Source organism: Globicephala melas, chromosome 12 (assembly GCF_963455315.2).
Source record: "Globicephala melas chromosome 12, mGloMel1.2, whole genome shotgun sequence".
Taxonomy (NCBI): Eukaryota; Metazoa; Chordata; class Mammalia; order Artiodactyla; family Delphinidae; genus Globicephala; species Globicephala melas.
This window is the reverse complement of record NC_083325.1, coordinates 31,897,342-31,916,716: the sequence shown is the minus strand read 5'-3', so window position 1 is coordinate 31,916,716 and position 19,375 is coordinate 31,897,342. Positions and strand designations below refer to the sequence as shown.

The window sequence follows — 19,375 nt, the reverse complement described above, 5'->3', positions numbered from 1 at the left end:
AGGTGAGGAGAGTTCTGGAGTTTTGTTTTCAAAAAACATTGTTTGTTTTTTTCCAGAGATACAGATGTGCACACGGTAGCCTCCCTGCTGAAGCTCTACCTCCGAGACCTCCCAGAGCCAGTAGTCCCCTGGAGCCAGTATGAGGGTTTCCTGCTCTGTGGGCAGCTCATGAACGCAGATGAGGGAAAGGTTTGTATCTCAATAGAGTTAGTTGTCCTGCTTCAGAAGATGAGGGTTACTGAACACTATTCTTGTAGGCAAGCAACAGTGGGTCATGGGTGAACCCCATAACTTTTGGTGAGATACTTTGTCAAACTGGAGCTCTCAGCAACAAAAGTGCAATGAATCCAATCATGGTGACAGCCTTTATGGGATGTTGCACTCCGACAAATTACTGGACTATCATTAAATACCCCCAAGTCACTCTAAAATTAGTAAGAGAATGAGGATGCTTCTGAGAAGGGTTTCAAGCAATATGGCCTTGCTAAGACCCGCTGGGACAAAAAGACAGACTGACCCACCTGGAGGGCAGGTGAGAGGTCCAAATGTTCTAGATCTGTGATGACCTTGCGTGTCACACATGGGTATACAAGAAACACATGTGCCAGGGAGAGGAAGGACAGAGCTTTTCTTGGTTCCTTTCAGCTGCAGCTGCCTGTAGGGTCTGCAGTCCTCATCTGCAGCATCACGCAGCTCCTCATCAGCAGGAATTTTGATCCTTATGTAAATTGTTTCCTTAAAGCCCTTATAGTCAACATGTTAAACAAACTAACCAACCAGTAAAAGGAAATCTGACTGACAACAAGCTAGCCAACCAGCAAAAGAAAACCTGACTGACAACAATAAAACCATTATGGTTTTTAACCAAGATTTGCAAAACTAAATGGCCCATGAATGCATTTGTTACACAGCTAATAAAGGGGTCTAACTGCCCATTTTGGGGAGGTTAGTGTTTAGCACTGCTATGTTAAAAGTTCTCTCTGGCAAAGTGTTGCACAGAAAAACTTGCAATGAATTTCACTTTGATTTTGCCATTTAGCAAATGATGCATCTTCTGTGAGACTCAGTTTATTTACTTAGCCCAAGAGAACTTTCTACAGTGATGGAACTGTTACATAACTGCACTGTCCAGTGTAGTAACCACTAGTTATATGTGGCCACTAGGCACTTGAAATGTGGCTAGCACAACTGAGGAACCAAATTTCTAATTTTATTTTATTTTATTTTATTTTATAATAGTCACATGTGTCAAGTTGCTGTTGTATTAGACAGCACAAACTTAGACACATTTCATAATATCAGGATTGTTTTGGGGACCATGGGATATGTGTCACAAGTGAGTGACATTTTAAAATGATTGATTCAAGGGGATGTTTAGTCTCTGCTCTACTTCAGAATTTATTATATAGTATGCTCCCAGAAAAAGTATATATATATATACATACACACACATATGTGTGTATATATACACATATATATATATATATATATATATATATATAAAATCATTGAAGAGATAGTGCCCTAGCCCTGGAAGAAAATACAGTTGTGAGAACTTCCATCCTGATTCAGAGGGAGGAGACTCACAAATTAAGTAGATCCTGGTACAAGAAAAAAGGTGGTTTTATATTTTAGCATGAGGAAAGAAAGAGCACAATAAGGATGCAACTAATACACTATAGCCTTTGTAGCTATTTCCCAACACAAAAATTAGGTTGCATGATCTGATTTTAGGATATTTTGTGTATGATTTATGAATTTTGGGGGGGTTAAAATAGGATATGGAAAGTCTTAATTTATACAGGCATATCAGCTCACCTTTGCAAAAGTAATACAATTTTATGGAATAAGGTTTAAAAGTTGGCTAAAAAGATGAATGCTTCAGGTGATGTCTTGCCCCACAGCTTCAGGGAAAGGAAAGGAGGCCCATGGATGCAGTTCTGACAAGCAGACTCCCACCCCTGAACTTCCTTGATTTAGATCTGCTTCTTCCAATTTTTCTCGATCTCAACATATTTGAGAGTTTCTAATCCATGGTAACACAGATCTGGACAGGGTGAAGGATCAGAGCCTCTCTCATGGGTGAAAACGTGGCAGAGGCAATCACTGGGAGGCGTGAGTCTAAAGCAACCTTTGCAAAGAATTTACTTGACTAGACTGAAGAGGAGGGAATCAGTATGAAGCAGGCATTCTAGATCCAGTGGGACTGCACCAAGTCACTGCATGCAGGCCGACACGCCATAGGGTGCATTTTCTCCTGGAGGAGCTGCTCAGGTTTGAGGAGAGCCTGTGTGTCTCATGTGCACTGGTGCACTTCTACACTCATGATGTTGTAGATGGTGACTGCAGACACTATAGGCACTGTGAGCAAAAAGAACAAAGAAAATTCACTGTCCTTCCTCTTCCTGGCACTTGCATTTCTTGTAGGGCTGTCTCTAACATTCAGTGTCATCATGAAGCTATAACCTTCGGCCCTCTCACCTGCCTTCCAGCTTGGTCAGCTGTCCCTGGGTTCTAGCAGCTCCCAGCAAAACCATATCGCATGAAACCTCAGTTCTCAGAAACATCCTCCTTTTCACAATACTTTTAAAGTGACTTGGGGGGCATTTGGTTCTGGTCGAATTCTTTATTGGAGAGTTACAGCTCAAGCATTTATTAAGCAAACAGTTATTGGGAGTATGGTGATCAAATAATTCTTGCCTTAGAGTAGCTCTGAGGCAGGGAGGAGGACATAATCGCAGATGAATAAAAAAATACAAGGTACAAAAAAACAGTGAACCTCTCCAGGCTATTCTTGCAACTTCCTGTGGATTTATAGTGATTTCAAAATTAGAAGTTTTATAAAAATAAACAAATGGGACCTAATGAAACTTAAAAGCTTTTGCACAGCAAAGGAAACTATAAACAAGACCAAAAGACAACCCTCAGAATGGGAGAAAATATTTGCAAATGAAGAAACTGACAGAGGATTAATATCCAAAATATACAAGCAGCTCATGCAGCTCAATATCAATAAAAGAAACAACCCAATCCAAAAATGGGCAGAAGACCTAAACAGACATTTCTCCAAAGAAGACATACAGATTGCCAACAAACACATGAAAGGATGCTCAACATCACTAATCATTAGAGAAATGCAAATCAAAACTACAATGAGATATCATCTCACACCAGTCAGAATGGCCATCATCAAAAAATCTGGAAACAATAAATGCTGGAGAGGGTGTGGAGAAAAGGGAACCCTCTTACACTGTTGGTGGGAATGTACATTGATACAGCCACTATGGAGAACAGTATGGAGCTTCCTCCAAAAACTAAAAATAGAACTACCCTATGATCCAGCAATCCCACTACTAGGCACATACCCTGAGAAAAGCATAATTCAAAAAGGGTCATGTACCACAATGTTCATTGCAGCTCTATTTCCAATAGCCAGGACATGGAAACAACCTAAGTGTCCATCGACAGATGAATGGATGAAGAAGATGTGGCACATATATACAATGGAATATTACTCAGCCATAAAAAGAAACGAAATTGAGTTATTTGTAGTGAGGTGGATGGACCTAGAGACTGTCATACAGAGTGAAGTAAGTCAGAAAGAGAAAAACAAATACCGTATGCTAACACATATATATGGAATCTAAAAAAAAACAAACAAAAATTGGCTCTGAAGAACCTAGGGGCAGGACAGGAATAAAGACGCAGACATAGAGAATGGACTTGAGGACACAGGGAGGGGGAAGGGTAAGCTGGGACGAAGTGAGGGAGTGGCGTAGACATATATACACTACCAAACGTTAGGTAGATAGCTAGTGGGAAGCAGCCGCATAGCACAGAGAGATCAGCCCGGTACTTTGTGACCCACTAGAAGGGTGGGATAGGGAGGGTGGGAGGGAGGGAGACGCAAGAGGGAAGAGATATAAGGATATATGTATATGTATAGCTGATTCACTTTGTTATACAGCAGAAACTAACACACCATTGTAAAGCAATTATACTCCAATAAAGATGTTAAAACACACACACACACACACACACACACACACACACACACACACACACACACAACTATGGGAACAGGAGTGACTGCCAAAGTGTTGCTTCTGCAGAGATACACCAGTTATGCTCCAGGGTCCCATTGCTGGCAAGTGAGCAGGCTCTTCTACTGGCATTAAAAATCTCTTCCCAGGCTCAGCAGGAGTTGATGAAGCAGCTCTCCATCCTTCCTCGAGACAACTATAGCCTCCTGAGCTACATCTGCAGGTAAGAGGCACCTGGTATCAGTTCCATAATTTTCAGCCACACCAGAATGAATTCCCCAGTTAGAGGAGGAAAGAGTATCTCTGTGACCTTAAGAGATTCTGTTCCAAACCTCTGGAAGGTCAACCCTATTCACATAGCACTGAGGTAGTTTCCTGTGTCCCCAAGACAATTGAAAGGATCCCGGAAAACTAATCAGCATAAAAAAGAAACATGCTTCCTTCTTCAAGCCTGCCCCAGTGCTGCCCAGAGTCCTCGACAGGCATTAGAACCCAGAATCCTTATAATATTTCTACAATTATCTCCCATCTTCCTGTCTCTGGACCATAACTTAGCACCCCAGAGACATTCATCCCAGGCCACCTTTCTTAATTCCCTTTCTGAGGACGGACCTGCTATGTGCTGTCTCTGTGGCAACACATAGCATGTGGATTGACCCAGATCTGGCTGAGTTGGGAGCCTGGATCTCCATGTCAGACGTAGCTGAAAGTTATCTTTATTTTTTTTTAATTTATTTATTTAATTTATTTATTTTTGGCTGCTTTAGGTCTTTGTTGCTGTACGTGGGCTTTCTCTAGTTGCGGTACGCGCGCTTCTCATTACTGTGGCTTCTCTTGCTGTGGAGCACAGGCTCTAGGCGCATGGGCTTCAGTAGTTGTGGCTCGTGGGCTCTAGAGCACAGGCTCAGTAGTTGTGGTGCACGGGCTTAGTTGCTCTGCAGCATGTGGGATCTTCCCGGACCAGGACTCAAACCTGTGTGCCCTGCATTGGTAGGCGGATTCTTAACCACTGTGTCACCAGGGAAGCCCTACTTTTATTTTTTTAATATAATTTTTTGTAGTTTCCAGATGATCAAAGAGTTACATGCTTGATATGGAAACTAGGAGAATATGAAATACTGTAAATAAATGAAAATTTCCCCAAATCCCCTCACCCAGAAAAAGTCACTGTTAATATTTGAGTGTGTTTCCTTCTGAATGTTTTTGTCTCTGTGATAGATGATCACATGCATCAATATAAATATAGGGAAACAATTTTTATACCAAATTAGAAATATATTTTTTAATAAAATATATATACATATATGCTTGTATCCTGCTTCTTTTGGCTAAATGTTGTATTGTGAGCATTCTCCTATGGCACAAAGTAGGATTATACATGACTCCGTAATATTCCATAATGTTTCCTTATTTGGACACCCCTCCCCTGCCACTTATTTGATAATTTCTCTGTATTTGGAATTTTATGTTGCTTCAGCCGATCCACTTAAAAATGGTTTTGAGAGACAATATTTAGAAGTGTTTTTTTCTGATCTTTTCAGGTTTTTAAAATAGTGAATCTGAGAGCTTCATTCCTCAAATAGGTAGGATTACAGCAAAAATTCAGTGTTAGTTTTTGAGCACTTGCTGAGAATTTGAGACACTTGGTGTTGTAACCTGAGGATGAGAGCAGGGAGGCACCATGAATTCCCATTTCTGAGATCTTCCCATGATGAAGTTTTCTTCTCTGGAGACTCCGCTGGGATAGGTGCTGAGAGCCTGGGAGAGAAGCCTGTAAAGTCAGGACCAGGGATAGTCAAACACCCATTTTAGTCCTCTTGTCTCCTCTTAGCTCCCTGAACTGGACCCTGCCTCCTGCTGATGTGACTCCTCACCCACCCCTGGCCCCAGTGCCACCATCAGCAGCTGGGTTGCGTGTGTCTCTTCTTCCTTGATCTTGACTCTTTCAGGGGGAAGCTAAATCCTTGTAGTCAGAGCAGACTCGTCCCATTCCTGAGACCAGAAGTAAAGAGTTGAGACCCACCTCTGGGATCCTGTGGGTACCTGGAAGTGCTTCCTTGTGGCAACTTCCTATTTCCTACTCTGGGATTTCCTGGTTGCCCACAGGTTTCTCCATGAAATCCAGCTGAACTGTGGAGTTAACAAGATGAGTGTGGACAATCTGGCTACTGTGATTGGTGTGAATCTCATCAGGTCGAAGGTCGAAGACCCTGCTGTGATCATGAGAGGTACGCTGGTCCTGTGGTGAATGTACGGGCAGAGGAAGTAAAGACAGTGACATTGCTACCAAATTGCTCTGCAATTTGCCAAGCATTTTCCGTTGATCATCTTGTCTGAGTTGTAAAATAACCCTGTGAAATAAGCAGGCAGGAATTATGTTCATTTTCCAGGTCACAGCAGAGCAGAGACGTTAAAGATTTACCAATCATCACACAGTATGATAGGCTAGCACGAGAACAGTTAGTTAGTGTTTCTTAGTCTTTTAGTACTTTTAAACATCCTTAGCCAGAGAGAGCAAACAAGTGTGATTTTATAAGACAACTCCCAAAGAGGTTACTTGTAAGGCTGTGCTGAAAAGACTTCTGAGGTAGTGTCTTGGTTCAGTGAACAAGAGTCCTGACACAGAGTACTGATGTCTGCCATGGTTTGGGGGAGGCAGTATGCCTGGTATTCATCCTCTATGCATGCAATAAGAAATCAGATGTCATATTGAGGGTCACATCAAGAGAGAAAGATGTATTCATTTTCTTTCCTGTCGTATTGCCTATAACCTGATCAAAGACTGATCCAGAGAACTGTAGGCCGAAAATAACCCTCTTTCACCCCACTGCCATATTCTTCTTCTATCCCATCCCATTCACCACAATCTCCCACCCCAAGCAATTAAGAAGGATCCTGTGAGGAGCAAATGAGGTCCTTTGGGGCCATGTGGTTTTAGAGTCAAGTTTAGAGACAGACATCTCACGGGTGGAGAACCTTGAGGACCACCTGCCCTCTTCCCCATAGTCCAGCACTACAAATCTCTTTCTTCTTTCTTTCAGGGACTCCTCAAATCCAAAGAGTGATGACCATGATGATCAGAGACCATGAAATCCTCTTTCCCAAATCCAAGGATGCACCCTTGTCACCCTCTGCCCCCCAAAATGACCCCAAGAAACCTCCAGTGGCGCGAAGCTCTGTGGGCTGGGATGCCACTGAGGACCCTCCAATTTCTAGGACAGACAGCGTCAGTAACATGGTAAGGTGCAGAGAGCCTTCCTCCTTCCATCCGACTCTTCCTTCAGTCCAGGTCATTCCATGTAAGAGCTGCTCTGGAGTGGCGATTTAGGGAGTCCTGGGTGATGCTGTGGCAGTGGGTACAGCTGATATAGACCCATTTGAATGAATCTTGAAAGCCTGGCCTCTTTCAAAATCTAGTTTCTAGTTGGTATCCTGGAGGTGGGATTGGTGACATGTGTGCCCATCCCCCAGTGACTAAGCAATGGGAGTCCTCACTAAAGCCCTAAACCCTTTTAAACTCAGTCCAGGGAATTTCGATGGGGAAACTACATATCGCAGTGTTAATGTTCTAGTGAGAGTTGTTGAAAATTCCGGGTGAAAGTCCAGAGAGAACGGTTTCCTGCTAAGCCATGAAACGTGATTCCTTTCTCAGAGTATGTGATGTGTTTGTGTAATATTTCTCATTCCCTGATAAGCTGTCTCAGCAATGTCAACCCCCTCATTTGTACTGAAGGGTTGGGGCTCACGTTCACAATGTCAAAAAACTCTGCAGACTCTGAAATTTAGACTATTTAGGCCAATAATTTACAAAGCTCAAATATTTTAACGTATTTAGAGAGGCAAATATTTTTTAAAAGAACGTGTGAACTTTATATAGCAGCTTAATTCTTTATGTGTGGTCAAGGAATGAATGTAAAATTTCCAGTTTGCCAGGGAATGTCAGTTGCCTACTGTTAATTCCGAGGTTGATTAAGAATGTATTGGAAAAAACATGGTGGTAGTTGTGATTTTTCTTGGGTGAGGTCTGCCTGGACACAGTGCATTTACTAATACTCTAAAATCAAATTAATATTTAGAAATGTTTATACGTCATATAATGAAATCATCCTAGACGTCTTTGAGAGTAGCCAGTGTTGTACTCAGTTGACAGGTTTCTGTATTTATTGTAACAGTATGGGCAGCAATGGACAGGCAGTGTGCTGGGAACCTTAAATAGATCACATCTGGAGTCCTCACCGTTACTTTGTAGGGCAGAATTTATCATCCACATTTTATAGATGAGGCGCTGAGGCTCAGGGAGGTTGACCAGCTGTCCCAAGATGACAGCAGTAGAATGGTAGAGAGTGGGACTTAGATCTAGTTTGCACCTCAGGGCCCAGGTCCTTCTGATTCCAGGTGGGGTTGCCAAAGCAGGTGATGAGCTAGAAGCATCAGACAGACAGCTTGAGACCTGATTCTCTCATTTTAGGGCTCAATCTTTTTAATTTAATCTAAAAATATATAGCATCACTCAAGAAAGTCAAAACAAAAGAGATATGTTTAGAACTCCTGCTCCCTCTGCTGTCTTCACCCACCTTATTTTTCCCTGCCTTTATCAGTTTCTTTTTTATCCTTCCAGTGTTCCTTTATGCAAATATAAGCAGATATGAGTGTAAATTGTTATTTACCTCCCTTTTTACACAAAGCATAACATGCTCACTCTCTCCCTCTCCACACACACACACACACACACACACACACACCTGTGTATCTTGAATTTTTCTGTTTAACAGATACCCTGGAGACCTTTCCATGTCAATACATAGGCAGTACCTCATACAACCTCAAGTTTCTGGCAGATGTGTGGTGTTCCATCCTGTGCATGTACCGTGATCTACTCAGCCAACCTCTATAGATGAACAGGTTTCTTTTACTCCTTTGTACTACAAGCAAGGAGGCAATGAATAACCTTGACCATACTTCATTTTGTGCTCAGGCAAATGTATTTCTGGGATAAATTCCCAGAAGTAAGAATGCTGAGTCAGAGGGTAAATAGATTTGTCATAGGTAATTTTGATTAAAATTGTTAAACAGTGGTTGTGCCATTTCGCACCTCCACCAGCAATGCATGAAATAACCTATTTCCCTATAGTTTCGCCAGCAGAGTGTGTTGTCAGATTTTGGAGGATTGCCCATCTGTTAGATGAGAACTAATATTTCAGTAATTTTCATTTCAGTTTGAGTTTTTCCTGTTATAAGAGTGTTCAAACATTTTTTTTATGTTGCATTTTTCCTCCATGAAATCTCTGATCTTGCTCTTTGCCCATATTTATATTAGTCTTTTTCTTCTCAATTTTTATGAACTTTATGCATTACGGAGAGTAGCCTGTTGTCTGTGATATACATTGCAAATATGTTTGTCAGTTTGTCATTTCTTCTTTGATTTAGCATGTAGTGGTTTCTTTGTTTTATTTTTAATTTTGTGGGTCATGGAAACACGTGTGGGCTGAATTTATCAAATTATTCTTATATAGCTTCTGTATTTGGGTCATAGTTAGAAAAGCTCCCCTCCCCCCCATTCTAAGGTTATAAAAGAATCCTAGTTTAGGGCCCCTTACCACAAGCAAACCATTGATTTTAGTCAGCAGTTTACCTCTAGAGCATGAGTTCCTTCAAGTATAATATCCTTTTGGAAAAATGCCACACAGATAATCAACTAATGTGACAAATTAGGAGATTGTCTTCTAATTGAGTTTCATAGGTGTGTGGCCAGGAGATACTTTCTTTCAAGTCTCTAATCCTTATCTTGGGAACGTGACACGTGTGGGAAAAACCCATGTAACATCCGTGGTCACTTTCTTCTAGGCCAGCGACTCAGATGCAACCAGCCCCACTGGACAACGGCCAAGTGATGGGTGTCTAGAAGACAAAGCATCCAGGGAAAAGCCAGGAGATTGGAAGCTGCAGTCACGGAAAAGGACTCAGACGCTCCCTAACCGGAAATGCTTCTTGACATCAGCTTTGCAAGTTGCCAACAGCTGCAAAGTAGAGATCTTTAAAAATGAGTTCTGGTCTTCTTCGGAGGGGAAGGCAGGGGACGGGCACAGGAGAACGATGTCTCAAGGTGTGCCACAGTTTCTCGACTCCCAGCGGACTTCCACCTACGATAACGTCCCCACGCAGCCGGGGTCCCCTGGGGATGAAGCCGGTACACTATCATCCCAGGCCTGTGACTCCAAGAGTGATGCTCTTGCCAGCCTAAACTCTGAAACCGGGCCTGGGAGAAATAACTCTGGAGAAGAGGAACTTGAATCTTTGCAGAGGATGGTCCAGAAGCTGCGAAAGGAAATAGAAACACAGAAGCAAATGTATGAGGAACAGATTGAAAAGTAAGTCAAAAGTAAGAGAGGGCCCTGGGCAGCCACTCGCCTTCCATCTTGAAAGCAATAGGGATTGTTCTTCTCTGCCAGAGAAGTGACATTATGAAACTTCAGTTACAGAAGACGCTATCTACAGCAGTTGGGCCTAATGAGGAACAGAGCAAAGGCATTGAGGAGATGACTAAATTAGTGAAAACTCTAAGCTTTACCTTACATTCATGAAAAGTTAAATAGGTAGCTTAAGTAGTTTAATCAACTGTTTCCAAACAGTGGTTGTTTAAGCATCAACATGTCTTAATGAATTAAGAGAAATTTTAAAAATTTTCATATTAATGTCATTCATCAACTCTGCAAACATTTATTGAGCATCTACTATGTGCCAGGCACCATCTCAGCTGTTAGAGAATAGCACTGAACAAAACACACAAAAGCCCTTTTGCTTATAGAGCTTTCCTTCTAGTGGAGACAGACAGAGAATACAAACAGATAATTTAAACATATGCTATGTTAGATGATGGAAAATGCTAGGGAGAGAAATAAAGCAGGGCAGGGGGTTGGGGAGCTCAGGAAGGGGGTTCCAGTGTTACATAGGGTGGTTGAGGAAGGCCTCACTGAGAAGGTGACACTCGAGCAAAGGCCTGAAGGAGGGGAGGGAACTAGTGAGGTCCACGTGGGAGGGGTTGGGGTGGGTTTGGGGGAGAGCAGGCAAGGCAGAGAGAACCGAAGTGCAGAGGCTATGGGAAGGGAGGGGTCTGGCGTGTTCATGCAGAGGAAGAGCGGTGGTTGGTGGCAGCAGGGGAATGACTGAGGGGAGAGGGCAGAGAATGCAGAGGGCCTGGTCAGCCACCTGAAAGCCTAAGTGAGGCAGAGCTTCTGGGCACCCCTGACCTGACTGAGGCTTCACTGGGTCAGGATCACTAACTCTCCACGATCTCCGACTGCAGGGGTGAACGGAAGCGAGGCCAGTGACATGGCCATTGCCACCATTTCACACAAATCTCTAAGATGCTCGGACATGATTTGCTCACTTGAGTAGATAAACTACTTCCTTGAAATCTTTTTCACACCACTGATTTTTCCTGAGAAGAAACCTCAATCCAGATTTGCCTGAAGTCACACTAATCAAAAGTTAGTGAAATGTGAACCTAGTGGGGTTTTCAAACGACGGGTACTTTTCAGTCCCTAGAGACTCAGGTACATGAAAGAAAGACTTTGGTTAGCCTGATCCTTTGTTCCCTGCAGAGGGCCGCCCATCTAGAACAACACGTAACTTCTTGTCTAAAAACCTGAAATCAGCTGTTTATAGACTCTGAGACTTGGGCAACATCTTGGCAGTGACCAAGGCAGCCCCAGAGCAGACACTGAGCCCCAGTTTCTAGCACGGGGGTCTTTGACAGGGTGGGGAAGAACTAGCTGCCCTTGAGGTGGCCGCTCCTCCTGAAGGGAACAAAGTCTTCTGAATCCACTGTCAGGGGAGCCTCCCATTCCATCCTCGGGAGAGGAAAGAGAATTAACATTCTACAGTGCCTGCTCTAAGCTTCATGCTTCAGACACACCTTCTCATATAATCCCCTCAGTTATCCCGTGAAATAGGTAATACCCCCATTTTACAGAAGAAATGGGAGTTTAGGAAGTATAAAAAGGTTGCACAGCTCGTCATTGGTGGGGCTGGGATTCGAACTCGGGTCAGCCAACCTCCCAAACCCACTCAGGTTCTACCTCTCCACTGAAGTCAGTGGTCAAGATCTAGCATGGTGTCTCTTTTGAGGTTTCCCCCCCAAAACAAGAAAGATATGGAAACCTCAGAGAAGAAAACTAAATTTGTAACGGGTGGAATTCCAGAGGAATGAGACTAATTTGGCTTTAAGAAGAAACAGGCAGGGGCAAGCAAGGCTCTGAAGAGAGGCCATTGCCTGCAAAATGGACCAAGGCCCTTGAAGATAGAAGCCAGAGATGGGCTCAAACAGGAGCTCAAGTCTCCGTATAAAAATGAGCAGGCCATTGGGTAGCAGGGAAGCTGCATCTCACAGAAAGAAATTCTGAAGCCACTTTCCAATCATAGTCTCCTCATAGGCCTGAAATTCCCTCCTTTGGCTCAAAAATGTCATATGTACTCTCATTCCCAAGGGTTAATTCGGCACAGCCTGGAGGGAGAGAAATGGGCACCTGAGGCTAGACTAAGGTTTTGGCCAGTAACAGTGAAAATCCTGCGAATTCAGGAATCCAACAGATCCTTCACTTGGAGTGGGATTCAGAAGCAAGGGTGGGACTGGCAGGACAGTTGTTCCCAAGGGGCAGCTCCCCCAGATTCTCCAAATCTCGGTCCCCAGGAGCCTTCATAAGAGAAGGCTCTGGTCCGTGCTCTGCAATGAAGCAGGATGAGAAAGCATGCATGTGCACACAGGTGCCGAGAATCTGGAATCTGGATGGGGTTCAGCAGTCAGTCAACCTTGCAACTGAGCAGGACAGATGCAAGGCGCTGTGGGGCTGTAAATATTAGAGGTGGTCTCTTCATTCAAAGACTTTATTGTGTGGTGGGAGATACAAAACGCAAAATGGCATGAAAAACAACACAAGAGATGTCATGATATGGATGACAAATGACAAAAATGGGGACAGGCTCTGGGAATTCAGGTTTACTGGGAAGTCCTCCTGTCGGGGGTGGGACATAACTAGGAAGTACAGGTTGGAGATGGGTCTTGGGATGTGGAAGGTTAAGTGGACAGAGGGGGTTGAGGGCAAGGCTGAAGAGAAAGTCTAGAGGTCACACCCCATCCTTTCATTCTTTTCTTTCCTTCCTCGTAGCCTTGAAAAGGAAAATTACGATGTGTGGGCTAAGGTGGTGAGGCTCAGTGAAGAACTGGAGAAGGAGAAGAAGAAGTCTGCAGCCTTGGAAATCAGCCTCCGCAACGTGGAGCGCTCCCGGGAGGATGTGGAGAGGAGGAACAAGGCCTTGGAAGAGGACGTCAAGGAATTTGTCAAATCGATGAAGGAGCCCAAGACAGATGCTTGAGCGTCCCAGGAGCACCACAGAGACAGCCTGCAGAGACCTAGCAATGCTCCCTTTCTCGCTGATGACCAGGAAGCGATATTCCTCCCTAAGAAGGAGAGGACATTTTGGGGGGGAAAACATCACATTTCCCAGTAGATAAATCAGTGGAGTTTGCAGGAGGATAAGCATGAGCAGGGACTTGTGTGGACATCTCCGAGCCCCGGGGCTGTATTCAAAGGGATTGCATTATCCCACTGTGGTCTCAGGCTGAGTGAAGTGGCACCTCCCATGGCTGAATAGCTGTGTCCAATGGAGACTCTGCTGCAGGCCACATCCCAGGACCCAGGCAACAGGCTGACCCCAACAGAGGCTGCACTGAGGAGTTGGTTCTTTGTTTCCTGTGTGGGACATTTCACCTAGTCAGTTGGCCTCCGGGTGTCTCTGAGACACAGGGGCCAAACATGATATTCAGCTTTTGATTTCTCAGCCGTGGTGGGCTGTGTTTTGAAGGGCTGCACCTACTGAAGCCGGGACCCCATTCTGCCACCCGTCCCCCCGCCATGACGCACATTCTCCAGGGCTGCAAACTCAAAATTAGTATTAGGCAAAGACAAAACAAGCAGTAAACTGGATTCAGGAAAGCAATTAGAAAATTAGATTCAAATTTAAAAAAAGCAGAGCTCTTGGCAATCCATACAACACCGTTATGAGAGTAAAAGTCTCCCCTGCCTGGGGAAAGATGTGCCGCTCTCTGGGCACATGGCTTGACGAGCAGGTCACGGGCTGCATTCCAATCCCACTTGCCTTTCAGGGGCCACGGCTGCATAGGGCAGGCCCACTATGATACAGCTTCCTTAGATGCTAGTTGGGTGTTTAGATAGTAACAGTCATCCTTCTGCATTAAGCCACCCTGGCCAAGGCCCCTGGTGAGGCCCCAGGCCTTGATACGTAGGATGGTGGAGTCTTTCGTGGTTTTTGTCATTGTTCTAGTTAGGTGGTCTCCAGGCTCTTTTGACCATGTACCCCATCAATAGAAAATATTTGAGCATACATTCCTCAATATAGGTATATTTATTTATTTATAAATTATACACACATACTACTGTATTGCTATATCATAAAACATACACAGGACAAAAATTGAATCATGATGAGATAAAAACAAATATAAGTAGATATTCTCAAATGTGCTTTTAGCTCTGGAAACTCCTGGCCCAATTTCCCAGCAGGTATTACCTGTACTAATGTTACATAGTTCATCCCATTACTCCCATAATTTTCTTGAACTCTTGAAACCACGTGGCTGAATTAGTGGTTTGGAATCTCTGGTTACCACAGTGAGAGTTTAGTCTTCTGCAGCACCTGTGTCTCCTCCTTTATTCCTTTCTCTCCCTTCGTTTTCTGCCTTTTTCTCCTCCTCTCTGTGCTTTCTTCAGTCTAGTTATTCCCCACTGCCTGTGGCCGTCATATTACTCACAGAGTGAAAGGGATGGACAGGGGGTCGGTGTTTCTCAGTCCTGCTACCCAGACCCTGCTCCGCCCACCTCCAGCCCCGCAAGGACCAGACTGACAGAGGGCAAGGATGAGCCCTAGAGCTCCTCGTAGAGACTTGCTTACAGCAGACTGGGGGCGGGGAGACTGATTTGGAACATCGTTAAGTAAAGCAATAAAATATTTGATTTCCTGAGTTGATTTGTTTTTCAGTTACAGAGTAGCAAACATAGAAACACTTCCTGAACACCTAATGTCCACTGATGAGTGTCTGTAGTTCTGCCAGACGTGTGCCATGTTCTCCCATGGGTTCCTGGCACGGACCCTTTGAATGCTAACATAGACGTGAGTATGGAAGTAGCCGGCTTCACAGTTCCAAAGGGAACATTTGTTTGAAGTAGCAAAGAGGAAGCCCTGAAGCCTGTTTTCTTGGGGGTCCACGTTATAGGACCTTGCTGGGTCTCAGGCTGGGTGGAAGGCCCATGTTTGAATCCCAGGCCCCTCCTGGTCAGGTGATACCTCTCATTCCACACCTTTTGCCAGAACTGCAAGATCACAGAGCGGCAGGTCCAGCATCAGAAGACAGAAAGTCAAGTCTTCACAATCGAGAGGGGACCTGGCTTGCCTAAACTGCTCCTGTGCCACCCTCCATATGAGGAGAACACAAGAAAGAGTTTCTCCAGGACCCCAGGCCGTCGTGAGTCCAAGGAAGGGCCAGGGAAGAAGATCTGGGGTCTGAGGCCACTGTCCTCAATGCCCCAAAAGACCACCTATGCTATGCATGGCAACGTAGCTCCAGGCCTTACCTGGACCTGGGAGCCAATTTCTGGAAGGCAGAGCCAGACTGACCTATGTCACCGGTACTCTCTTGGACCCAGGAGCTCCCACTGTTACTTTCAAAGCCCTGCCATGGGCAGGATCTACTGAATCTGCCTTTTTCCAGCCACCCACTCCTTCGCCATCCCCTCTCTTCTACCGGCACAGGTGCTGAGAACTCCAAAAAGTCTGCAATATGCATATTCAAACCCCTTGCCCTCTTCCCACCAACATTCTGCATGTCCTCACAGCCTCGAGCATGACACGTTAGGGCATTTTCTCCTAAGCGTGAGGCACATCTGATGGTTTTCCATACGTGTGTGCACTGGGTAGGACACTTTGTATTAGGGGATTGGCTGGGATGAGTCCTGTCTACATCCGCTTGGACCACTCTAACGAAATCCCACGAACGGAGTGGTAGCTATTTGCCACAGCTCTGGAGGCTGGAGGCTGAGATCAAGGTAGGTGAGGCTCCTTTTCTGGGTGGCAGGCTTCTGGTTGTATCCACACATGGCAGAAGGGGGTAGGGAGCTCTGTCGGGCCTATTTTGTAGGATATTAATCCCATTCGTGAGGGCTCTACCCTTATGACTCACCTCCCAAAGGCCACGTCTCCTAATACCATCCCTTTTGGGGGTTAGGATTTCTACATGTGAATTTTTCTGGGGGGTGGGGTGACAAACAGACCAGAGCAAATCTTTTCCAGTGAATCTTGGTCAGTCTGAGGCCTGGAGAGATGGAATGTGACGTCACTAGTACAGAGTTTGCTGCCGAGGATGCAAACAATAGACGTTTTGTTGTTGTTGTTTTGACCAATTGTTTAAGTCCTGCTCAGAGGCCCATCCTCTCAGGAAGCATGGAGCAGGGGACTTCAAAGCAGCCCAAGGCTCTCGAGAAGCGGGGAAAGAGATGCAGCACGGCACAGTAGCTGATGGCTGGGCTCCCAGCTCAAGACAGGAGGATGTGTGTGCACTGACATCATGTAAACTTCCACATTCCATCCCTTCCTCTGCAGATACCATCAGGCTGTGTGCTGGCCCGGGAGCAGAGAGATCACTTAGAGGCTAGTCCTGCCATTCATGTGGGCTGGCTTCACGAGAATGGCATGAAATCTTTCATCCTGCAGGAGAAGCCTGGGTGAAGGGAGGCCCCAAGGATGGAGATTCAGCTGTTGCTCAAGGCTGGCCTTTGGTCAGCAAAAGAGAGCTGCCGAGTGACTTCAGACAAGGAGTGAGCAGAGAGTACCAACAAGGATGTGCAACCCCCGCCTCTCTTTCCTCTGATGCCTGGAAACTATCTTAGGATCCTAGAACAGCACTGGAAGGCACCCTTGAACTTGTCTAATCTAACCTGTTCATTTAATGGATAATGAAACCGAGACTCAGAGACAAGTGAATTGCCGGTGTTTATGCAGCAACGAGGAAGAGGATTAAAGGGCTCCTCTGATCCACTGTGCAGGGATTCTTGGCTTCTGTCCAAAAGTTCTCTCCCCCAGTTTCACAACCATGCTGTGAAGCTCATTGAACACCAGTCGCTAAGTGCTTCCAGAACATAGAGCTGGGCTCAACTCTTGGTCGCAACAAGACCCACCTCATATGATGCCAGTTTCCACTTCCTCTGCATTACCAGTGCTGTCCTGAGACAGTGGTTCTCAGACTTGGCCTCACAGTAGAACATCCTTAAGGATTTGATGCTCAGATCCCACCCCATATCAACTGAATCAGAATCTTAGTGGTGGGACCTGGGAATTTTCTTTTCTTAAAAAAACTTTCCAGTTAAGTCTAATATGCAGACAGGATTGTTAAACATGGTTCTAAAACTGCTAAGTTTGGCTCAAGTCATGACTAAAGATAATATTAAATCTACCTGCTCCCCTTTCCCATCTCCAGTCAACACAACGGTTGATTGGAGGATACTCTCTGTCCTCCCTTCTTGTTGGTTTATCATGTGTTCACTCATTTAGGATAAGAGATGCCTACAAGATAGAAAATGGATTTAGGATATGAACCCATTTTTTAGATGGGGAAAACTGAGCCTGAAGATGTTACCAAAGAATTTCAGTATAACAGTAGTTTAGTTATTGAAGAAGTCCCAGGAGTTTGATACTTCCTTAATACCTGGGGATACACTCAACTTATACTTTAAGGGTTGACATAGGCCAAGGAGATAAGCACTTCAGGGCTTGATTTAAAGAGTCCTGAGAACAACTCTGATTAAAACCATCTCCCTTTCAGACTCATAGTAGATCGAGAAATCTCTACCAGGAGTCTTTGGGATATTAACCACAAATGTGACATTCCTGGGAGACACCCATGAAGCTTGCGTTAATCATTAGTACCATCTTTACACCATGTAGTTATCTGATTCCTAGCAGAGAGCTGTGTAATTAGAACGGGAGCCTGGTGGGGTCAGTTGTGCTGTGGGTGGTGAGGTGGATGGAGTGTGAGACTTCACCACGGAATAGTGAAGTGGGGGACGCTGGTCACCTGAGAGCACAGGGTGTACAATCTGAGATGGGTGAAGAGGTAGGGACTTAAAAGGGGACAGGGGGACTCAGGTAGCAGGACGGAGAGCTCATTTGCTCTCAAACAAAGGTGACAACTGGTCAAAGTTGGCACTTTGACCACCTTTTCTGCTCCCTTCTCCCCTTTACAGATTGGTGTCCTCCCAGCCTGCAAGGCCCGTCATGTTCAGACATCATCCTGGATCCTTGATTGGTGTCATCATCATCATCAACATCATAACAGGAACTACCATTAATAAGGAACAAATACCATATATTCTCTGTGCCAAGGACTTTGTACATGTCCTCTCCTTTAAATCTTAAATCGACTCTTGGATTAAATGCTACTCTACCAATTTTACAGATGACAAAATTGAGGTTTCAATGTAGCAGAGCTGGGAACTGACACAAGTCTGTCCAATTTGCCCAATGCTATGGCCCTCATGTAGAGGAGTGCAACATAGAAAATGATCTCTTAAGTAATGATAGATTAAAATAAAATTTCCAAGAACGTTCCAAGTTTTTTAAGGAGAGAAGACCGGTGTGGGTCCAGGAAAAAAAATCACTAATTTCGCCTTTTCTGACTCAGCATCAATGTGGAGAAATATCTGTGGGCAGATGCCTCCCCACAACCCTGGATCTCACCCCACCTGCTTGCCCTGAGGATGGATGGAGGCCACACATCACCTGGTCTTTGCCTGGAGTCAGTTCAGGGTCCCATGTCATCGGCTCCACACTTAAAAGATCTCTTGGGAATAACTCTGGGACTGGGGTCTCCTAAGAGCCTCTGGTTCTACTGTGCTAAGAAGTCAGTCTCTCTACTCTGAACTTTCTCACTTATTCTCAACCCTCTTTTCCATTTATTTAGAAAACACTTTTCTCTTCCCAGGAGCCTAGAAGGGCCCTCAGTGGGCATGCTGGATGCTTTTGAAGGATGTCCTGCCAATGAGATCGTTGGGAGAGAGAAAAACCTCCCCCTGTTCCACGTGGAGGCGGATGTGGTGGCAGGGGTGGGGACAAAGGGTCACGCGTTCCCCATCATTTCCTCATCTTAAGATGTGTCATAAGTTAAATATATGCTCTGCCCTGTGTAACCTTAGCTAAAACAGACCATTCTGGCTGGAAGCTTGCAGCTTCTGAGCAGAAGGCACAGGACAGTCTTCAGTCTGTTT

At 44.8% G+C, this 19,375-nt stretch overlaps 1 protein-coding gene across 3 annotated transcripts in view; it reads left to right on the top strand.

Moving 5' to 3' along the window:
• ARHGAP25 (Rho GTPase activating protein 25) overlaps positions 1–15,075 on the top strand; it is an 87,997-nt gene extending 72,922 nt beyond the window's left edge. For all 3 annotated transcript variants that reach the window (XM_030877428.2, XM_060309493.2, XM_030877430.3), the window contains 6 exons: positions 57–189; positions 4,193–4,266; positions 6,150–6,271; positions 7,085–7,281; positions 9,888–10,411; positions 13,208–15,075. In XM_030877428.2, coding sequence (XP_030733288.2) covers positions 57–189; positions 4,193–4,266; positions 6,150–6,271; positions 7,085–7,281; positions 9,888–10,411; positions 13,208–13,415 — 1,258 coding nt within the window. In that variant the 3' untranslated portion in view covers positions 13,416–15,075. The remainder of the gene's footprint in view (positions 1–56; positions 190–4,192; positions 4,267–6,149; positions 6,272–7,084; positions 7,282–9,887; positions 10,412–13,207) is intronic.
• The last annotated feature ends 4,300 nt before the right edge of the window (positions 15,076–19,375 follow it).